The sequence below is a fragment of the Oncorhynchus kisutch genome, unplaced genomic scaffold (genome assembly GCF_002021735.2).
Source record: "Oncorhynchus kisutch isolate 150728-3 unplaced genomic scaffold, Okis_V2 Okis01b-Okis20b_hom, whole genome shotgun sequence".
NCBI classification, from domain to species: domain Eukaryota; kingdom Metazoa; phylum Chordata; class Actinopteri; order Salmoniformes; family Salmonidae; genus Oncorhynchus; species Oncorhynchus kisutch.
In genome coordinates, this window is record NW_022261978.1 from 5,105,989 (window position 1) to 5,115,731 (window position 9,743).

The 9,743-nt window shown below is 46.9% G+C and overlaps 1 protein-coding gene across 1 annotated transcript in view; it reads right to left on the reverse strand.

Moving 5' to 3' along the window:
- Positions 1 to 8,982, reverse strand: part of zgc:136908 — a 51,725-nt gene extending 42,743 nt beyond the window's left edge. The window contains exons 1-6 of the mRNA XM_031811420.1: positions 8,566 to 8,982; positions 7,322 to 7,433; positions 3,843 to 4,015; positions 2,558 to 2,700; positions 1,566 to 1,696; positions 221 to 352 (exon numbers count right to left, since the gene is read on the reverse strand). Of these exons, the coding sequence (XP_031667280.1) occupies positions 221 to 352; positions 1,566 to 1,696; positions 2,558 to 2,700; positions 3,843 to 4,015; positions 7,322 to 7,433; positions 8,566 to 8,588 (714 nt within the window). The 5' untranslated portion in view covers positions 8,589 to 8,982. The remainder of the gene's footprint in view (positions 1 to 220; positions 353 to 1,565; positions 1,697 to 2,557; positions 2,701 to 3,842; positions 4,016 to 7,321; positions 7,434 to 8,565) is intronic.
- Between the last annotated feature and the right edge of the window lie 761 nt (positions 8,983 to 9,743).

Genomic DNA, 9,743 nt, shown 5'->3' on the forward strand with positions numbered 1-9,743 from the left:
ACCAGACGGCGCTGGGCCAATTGCGCGCCGCTCTATGGGACTCCATATCACGGCCGGTTGTAAAACAGCCCGGGATCGAACCAGGGTCTGTAGTGACGCCTCTAGCACTGAGATGCAGTGCCTTAGACCGCTGCGCCACTCGGGAGCTTTGAAATGGGATGGGTGGATGGACGGACAGAACAGACAGATAGAGGTATAAATAGAGGGATGGATATATCACCTTGACTCCTATAGCCTTGAATAGTCCAGGATGTCTGAGAGGAAGCTCCACCATTTCTTTGATTTGAGCTAACTGTTTACGACAACCTCCAATGTCATCATAGCCTACGTCAGTCAGACTCTCCTCCTCGTCCTATCAGGGGCAGGGGAAAGACAACATGAGACCCTCACAGGGAGAACATTCTGTCAATCATTCAGACTCTCCTCCTCGAACCCATCAGGGGCAGGGGAAAGACAACATGAGACCCTCACAGGGAGAACATTCTGTCAATCATTCAGACTCTCCTCCTCGTCCTATCAGGGGGAGGGGCAAGGGAAGACAATATGAGACCCTCACAGGGAGAACATTCTGTCAATCATTCAGACTTTCCTCCTCGACCCATCAGGGGCAGGGGGAGGGGCAAGGGAAGACAATATGAGACCCTCACAGGTACAACATGCTGTCAATCATTCAGTCAGACATTCAGCTTGGGAAATGTTAACAACATTTTAGAGCAGGGTTGTCAAACTCAATTCCAGTGGACCGTGTGTCTGTGCCTGTAGGTTCCAGTGGACCGTGTGTCTGTGCCTGTAGGTTCCAGTGGACCGTGTGTCTGTGCCTGTAGGTTCCAGTAGACCGTGTGTCTGTGCCTGTAGGTTCCAGTGGACCGTGTGTCTGTGCCTGTAGGTTCCAGTAGACCGTGTGTCTGTGCCTGTAGGTTCCAGTGGACCGTGTGTCTGTGCCTGTAGGTTCCAGTGGACCGTGTGTCTGTGCCTGTAGGTTCCAGTGGACCGTGTGTCTGTGCCTGTAGGTTCCAGTGGACCGTGTGTCTGTGCCTGTAGGTTCCAGTGGACCGTGTGTCTGTGCCTGTAGGTTCCAGTGGACCGTGTGTCTGTGCCTGTAGGTTCCAGTGGACCGTGTGTCTGTGCCTGTAGGTTCCAGTGGACCGTGTGTCTGTGCCTGTAGGTTCCAGTGGACCGTGTGTCTGTGCCTGTAGGTTCCAGTGGACCGTGTGTCTGTGCCTGTAGGTTCCAGTAGACCGTGTGTCTGTGCCTGTAGGTTCCAGTGGACCGTGTGTCTGTGCCTGTAGGTTCCAGTGGACCGTGTGTCTGTGCCTGTAGGTTCCAGTGGACCGTGTGTCTGTGCCTGTAGGTTCCAGTAGACCGTGTGTCTGTGCCTGTAGGTTTACTTGATCCCTTGTGCTTGTAATGAATTAGTTAGGAACTCTCCTCACCTGGGTGTCTAGGTCTTAAAAGAAGACACCAAAACCAGCCGACACTGGGCCCTCCATGGAATGAGTTGGACTCCCCTGTTGTAGAGTTTGTTTTGGCCCAATTCAATAAAATGTGTGATTTTACAAAGAGACCTCTCTGTTGATTGGCTGTCCCTCGCAGTGGATGACGGTATCCGGGGCGACGATGCAGTGGGGGGCGGGGTCTGTCTCCACCACCTTGAACTCCACTGCCCGCATGCCCCCTCGCACCAGGAAGATGTCGCCTAGCCACACAACAATGATGACAGTTACTCAACAACTAACAACTAAACAGCTACTTACAAATAGTGAACTGCTAGTTGAATTACAGTGTTGTAATTCATTATCAGCTGTAGGACTACAAGTCTTGCTACCAGATTATAGAATGTCAGAAATGTTAGAAAAAGTTAGAACCACTTGATGGAATATCAGAAGTTATATAATACGTTATATGTTATATAAACAATTCATAGACAAATGTTATGAGTACCTTTGAGTAAGGGCCAGTAGGGTCGGTCTACCTTTTTGTACAACAGTTATGAGTACCTCTGTGTAAGGGCCAGTAGTGTCGGTCTACCTTTTTGTACAACAGTTATGAATACCTCTGTGTAAGGGCCAGTAGGGTTGGTCTACCTATTTGTACAACAGTTATGAGTACCTCTGTGTAAGGGCCAGTAGGGTCGGTCTACCTTTTTGTACAACAGTTATGAGTACCTCTGTGTAAGGGCCAGTTGGGTCGGTCTACCTTTTTGTACAACAGTCATGAGTACCTCTGTGTAAGGGCCAGTAGGGTCAGTCTACCTTTTTGTACAACAGTTATGAGTACCTCTGTGTAAGGGCCAGTAGTGTCGGTCTACCTATTTGTACAACAGTTATGAGTACCTCTGTGTAAGGGCCAGTAGGGTTGGTCTACCTATTTGTACAACAGTTATGAGTACCTCTGTGTAAGGGCCAGTAGGGTCGGTCTACCTATTTGTACAACAGTTATGAGTACCTCTGTGTAAGGGCCAGTAGGGTCGGTCTACCTTTTTGTACAACAGTTATGAGTACCTTTGTGTAAGGGCCAGTAGGGTCGGTCTACCTTTTTGTACAACAGTCATGAGTACCTTTGTGTACAGGCCGATAGGCTTCCAAGAAATAGGGTTTCAGGAAGACGTCAAACAGGTTTCCCGTTAACCCTTCGATGGTGTCATCTATCGGCAGGACATGGATACGCACGCCGTACTTCACATCTGGGCATGCATGGACACTAGACACACACACACACAGAGACACACACGCACACAGACACACACAGACACACACACACACAGACATAGACACACACACACACAGACACACACACACACACACACACAGACACACACACACACACACACACACACACACACACACACACACACACACACACACACACACACAGACACACACACACACACACAGACACACACAGACACACACACGCACACAGACGCACACAGACACACACAGACACGCACACAGACACACACAGACGCACACACACACACACACAGAGAATCGTCATTGAAAGTGCTTTTTAGGCCAAAAATAGACTCAATTTGTGACTGACTAAAATGTAAATGTAATCCGGTTCAGAGTAAGCAGACATTTTACTCTTTAGTCATTTTGCAGATGCTGTGAGTGACTAACAGGAGGAACCAGGGTTAAGTGCCTTGCTCAAAGGCTCAAAGGCACATCAGCATTCAATGTGATTTTTTTTAGACAGACTTTTCACCTAGTCGTCTCGGGGATTCGGACCAGCGACCTGTTGGTTAAAAGCCAATGGCTCTTAACTGCTAGGCTTCCTACCTGCATCCATATAGAGTTAGCACACAGGCATTTCCCAAATTTCCCAGAAATCCTGGTTAGAACCTTCCTGGTATCCTCCGACCAGGATGTCTGGAAAACCTGGAAAACTTACCGGAATTGTATATCTCTAATCAGAAGTCTACCCGATGACATCACACAGGTGATCAGTACAGTAGCCTACCTGATGACATCACACAGGTGATCAGTACAGTAGTCTACCCGATGACATCACACAGGTGATCAGTACAGTAGTCTACCCGATGACATCACACAGGTGATCAGTACAGTAGTCTACCCGATGACATCACACAGGTGATCAGTACAGTAGCCTACCTGATGACATCACACAGGTGATCAGTACAGTAGCCTACCCGATGACATCACACAGGTGATCAGTACAGTAGTCTACCCGATGACATCACACAGGTGATCAGTACAGTAGTCTACCCGATGACATCACACAGGTGATCAGTACAGTAGTCTACCCGATGACATCACACAGGTGATCAGTACAGTAGTCTACCCGATGACATCACACAGGTGATCAGTACAGTAGCCTACCTGATGACATCACCGAGGCGTACCCTCAGGTTGTTGCGTGTGACGCGGTTCATGCGGACGCGTTCGTCTGGACAGGTGTCGTCTGTCAACACGATACACACCGTCTCACGCCGCTTCCTCCCCCGCAGGACCACCGTGTCGCCACGGAACAACTGCAGCTCCTCTGTCTTCGCCTGGGAGACACAGGAAGTAATACACACGCTAGAGACTGGAGACACAGGAAGTAATACACACGCTGGAGACTGGAGACACAGGAAGTAATACACACGCTGCAGACTGGAGACACAGGAAGTAATACACACGCTGGAGACTGGAGACACAGGAAGTAATACACACGCTGGAGACTGGAGACACAGGAAGTAATACACACGCTGGAGACTGGAGACACAGGGAGTAATACACACGCTGGAGACTGGAGACACAGGAAGTAATACACACGCTGGAGACTGGAGACACAGGAAGTAATACACACGCTGGAGACTGGAGACACAGGAAGTAATACACACGCTGGAGACTGGAGACACAGGAAGTAATACACACGCTGGAGACTGGAGACACAGGAAGTAATACACACGCTGGAGACTGGAGACACAGGAAGTAATACACACGCTGGAGACTGGAGACACAGGAAGTAATACACACGCTGGAGACTGGAGACACAGTGCCTTGACTTATTCCACACTTTGTTGTGTTGCAGCCAGAATTCAAAATGGATTAAATAGCTTTTTTTTCTCAACCATCTACACACATTACCCCATTATGACAAAAAAAAGTGTGGCGTTTGCAAAATTAATGAAAATGAAATACAGAAATATCACACCCCTGAGTCAATAATTTGTAGAAGCACCTTTGGCAGCGATTACAGCTGTGAGTCTTTCTGGGTAAATCTCTAAGAGCTTTGCACACCTGGATTGTGCAACATTTGCACATTATTATTTTCAAAATTCTTCAAGCTCTGTCAAATCGGTTGTTGTTCATTGCTATACAACCATTTTCACATCTTGCCATATATTTTCAATGCGATTTAAATCAAAATTGTAACTCTGCCACTCTTGGTGAGCAACTCCAGTGTAGATTTGGTCTTGTGTTTTAGGTTATTGTCCTGCTGAAAGGTGAATTAATATCCCAGTGTCTGGTGGAAAGCAGGCTGAACCCGGTTTTCCTCTAGGATGTTGCCTGTGCTTTGCTCCATTCCGTAGATTTTTTATCCTGAAGAATTCCCCAGTCTTTAATGATTACAAGCATACCCATAACATGATGCAGTCACCACTATGCTTGAAAATATGGAGAGTGGTACTCAGTGATGTGTTGTGTAGCATAACACTTTGTATTCAGGACAAAAAGTGAATTGCTTTGCCATATTTTGCAGTATTACTTCAGTGCTTTGTTGCAAACAGAATGCATGTTTTGGAATCTTTTTATTCTGTACAGACTAACTAAAATGTTGTTGATCCATCCTCAGTTTTCTCCTATCACAGCCATTAAACTCTGTAACTGTTTTAAAGTCACCATTGGTGAAAAACCCTGAGCGGTTTCCTTCCTCTCCGGCAACTGAGTTGGCAAGGACGCCTGTATCTTTCTAGTGACTGGGTGTATTGATACACCATGCAAAGTGTAATTAATAACTTCACCATGTTGAAAGGGACTTTCAATGTTGGCTTTTTGAAATGCTTACCCATCTACCAATATGTGCTCTTCTTTGCAAGGCATTGGAAAACCTTCCTGGTCTTTGTGGTTGAATCTGTGTTTGAAATTCACTGCTCGACTGAGGGACCTTACAGATAACAGCATGTGTGGGGTGAGGTAGTCATTCAAACATAGGCTTGCCATAACCAAGGGGTTGAACACTTATTGACTCAAGATATTTCATCTTTCATTTTGAATGAATTAGTAAACATTTAGAAAAACGATTCCACTTTGACAGGATGGGGTATTGTGTGTAGTTCAGTGACCCCCTCCCCCCCAAAAATATGCCATACATTTTAAATTATGGTAACACACAGACACAACTGAGACTGGTAATACACACACCTCACACACCTGAGACTGGCAACACACACCTGAGACTGGTAATACACACCTGAGACTGGTAACACACACCTGAGACTGGTAATACACACACCTGCGACTGGTAATACACACACCTGCGACTGGTAATACACACACCTGCGACTGGTAATACACACACCTGAGAGTGGTAACACACACACCTGAGACTGGTAACACACACACCTGGGACTGGTAATACACACACCTGAGAGTGGTAATACACACACCTGCGACTGGTAATACACACACCTGCGACTGGTAATACACACACCTGAGAGTGGTAACACACACACCTGAGACTGGTAACACACACACCTGAGACTGGTAATACACACACCTGAGAGTGGTAATACACACACCTGCGACTGGTAATACACACACCTGCGACTGGTAATACACACACCTCACACACCTGAGACTGGCAACACACACCTGAGACTGGCAACACACACACCTGAGACTGGCAACACACACACCTGAGACTGGCAACACACACACCTGAGACTGGCAACACACACACCTGAGACTGGCAACACACACAGCTGAGACTGGCAACACACACAGCTGAGACTGGCAACACACACAGCTGAGACTGGTAACACACACACCTGAGACTGGCAACACACACAGCTGAGACTGGTAACACACACACCTGAGACTGGCAACACACACAGCTGAGACTGGCACCAAACACAGCTGAGACTGGCAACACACACAGCTGAGACTGGCAACACACACACCTGAGACTGGTAACACACACAGCTGAGACTGGCAACACACACACCTGAGACTGGTAACACACACACCTGAGACTGGCAACACACACAGCTGAGACTGGTAACACACACACCTGAGACTGGCAACACACACAGCTGAGACTGGCAACAAACACAGCTGAGACTGGCAACAAACACAGCTGAGACTGGCAACACACACAGTTGAGACTGGCAACACACACACACCTGAGACTGGTAACACACACAGCTGAGACTGGCAACACACACACCTGAGACTGGTAACACACACAGCTGAGACTGGCAACACACACAGCTGAGACTGGCAACACACACAGCTGAGACTGGTAACACACACACAGCTGAGACTGGTAACACACACACAGCTGAGACTGGTAACACACACACAGCTGAGACTGGTAACACACACAGCTGAGACTGGTAACACACACAGCTGAGACTGGTAACACACACAGCTGAGACTGGTAACACACACAGCTGAGACTGGTAACACACACAGCTGAGACTGGTAACACACACAGCTGAGACTGGTAACACACACACAGCTGAGACTGGCAACACACACACAGCTGAGACTGGATACACACACAGCTGAGACTGGCAACACACACACCTGAGACTGGCAACACACACAGCTGAGACTGGTAACACACACAGCTGAGACTGGTAACACACCTGTGAGAGGCTGACGATGCTGTTGTCTTCATTGTGGGCTTCATCCACCACCAGTCTATTGGGTCTGTGTTTCTGCTTCAGGATAGCAGTGGAGAAATCCTCCCCCTTAGGACTACCAGCACACATACAGTTACACACACACACACAGAATCACACACACACACACACACATACAGTTACACACACACACACACACACACACACACAGAGAATCACACACACACACACAGAATCACACACACACACACACACACACACACACACACACACACACACACACACACACACACACACACACACACACCCAGAATGACACACACACAGAGAATCACCCACCCACAGAATCACACACCCACACACATACACACACACACACACACACTTGCCCCACATAGCTCCTGTTTCTCCATGTGACGATGATCTGAATGTAGCCCAGTCTACAGCTCTGTTTACAAAGAGTAGAGGACAGACCTGTCCTGGCCTCATCTCAGCCCTTATTGCTTCATGGATATAATAAGACCAAGGGCAGAATGGAAACCTGGGTCATAGTCATTAGTGCACAACTTAGCAAATGAAAAACAAATGTGAGTGTTTCTTATTGGACAAGTTCAGGTCGTGCCAGTCCGTTTGATACCTAATGAATGTTACCCTGGTGATTTAGTTAAGCTAGTTATAACACTGTTATAGTACTCTGTTACCCTGGTGATTTAGTTAAGCTAGTTATAGCACTGTTATAGTACTCTGTTACCCTGGTGATTTAGTTAAGCTAGTTATAACACTGTTATAGTACTCTGTTACCCTGGTGATTTAGTTAAGCTAGTTATAACACTGTTATAGAACTCTGTTACCCTGGTGATTTAGTTAAGCTAGTTATAACACTGTTATAGTACTCTGTTACCCTGGTGATTTAGTTAAGCTAGTTATAACACTGTTGTAGTACTCTGTTACCCTGGTGATTTAGTTAAGCTAGTTATAACACTGTTATAGTACTCTGTTACCCTGGTGATTTAGTTAAGCTAGTTATAACACTGTTATAGTACTCTGTTACCCTGGTGATTTAGTTAAGCTAGTTATAACACTGTTATAGTACTCTGTTACCCTGGTGATTTAGTTAAGCTAGTTATAACACTGTTATAGTACTCTGTTACCCTGGTGATTTAGTTAAGCTAGTTATAACACTGTTATAGTACTCTGTTACCCTGGTGATTTAGTTAAGCTAGTTATAACACAGTTGTATTACTCACTCTGTTCCTCCAGGGGCAGGCATGGCTGGGTATGGAGAGTTCCTGTGTAACAGAACCCGCTCCTAGATCCTTTATGGGTCAGAGTACCCTGGTCTCTCCCTGGTTCTGGGGTTGGATGTCTGGGTCTAGTCCTGGGTCTGGGTGTTGGGTTTGGGTCAGAGTCCTGGGCCAAGTTAAAGAGCCCTGGGTCCTAGGTGTTGGGTCCTGGATGTCTGGGTCTAGTCCTGGGTCTGGGTGTTGGGTTTGGGTCAGAGTCCTGGGCCTAGTTAAAGAGCCCTGGGTCCTAGGTGTTGGGTCCTGGATTCTGGGTCTAGTCCTGAGTCTTTAGTTCTGGTCTCTCCTGGATATCTCTGAGGTAGAGCTCAGTAGTTTGGTCTTCTCTCTCTGCAGACGGTGTTCTCTGTGGCTGGGGGTCAGGTCTGTCTAGGGAAAGTCCCTCTCTCTGCCTCCCTCCCCCTTGTTGAGCGTCTCTCCTCCCTCCCTCCCCGTCCCACCTCGACCCCCCCCCCCTTCACATACTCTGGAAAGTGGCCCAGTGCTGAACAGATATCATGCCATATGCCCCCACCTTCCTCTCCTCCCGGCCAGACACTCCCCGTTACTCCCTAACTCCACACACAAACACTACCATACTCATACCATGTTCTGATATTGGTAATGGACAGTACCATGTTCTGATATTGGTAATGGACAGTACCATGTTCTGATATTGGTAATGGACAGTACCATGTTCTGATATTGGTAATGGGCAGTACCATGTTCTGATATTGGTAATGGGCAGGTTAGTACCATGTTCTGATATTGGTAATGGGCAGGTTAGTACCATGTTCTGATATTGGTAATGGGCAGGTTAGTACCATGTTCTGATATTGGTAATGGGCAGGTTAGTACCATGTTCTGATATTGGTAATGGACAGTTTAGTACCATGTTCTGATATTGGTCATGGACAGTACCATGTTCTGATATTGGTAATGGACAGTTTAGTACCATTTTCTGATATTGGTAATGGACAGGTTAGTACCATGTTCTGATATTGGTAATGGACAGTACCATGTTCTGATATTGGTAATGGACAGTACCATGTTCTGATATTGGTCATGGACAGTACCATGTTCTGATATTGGTAATGGACAGTACCATGTTCTGATATTGGTAATGGGCAGGTTAGTACCATGTT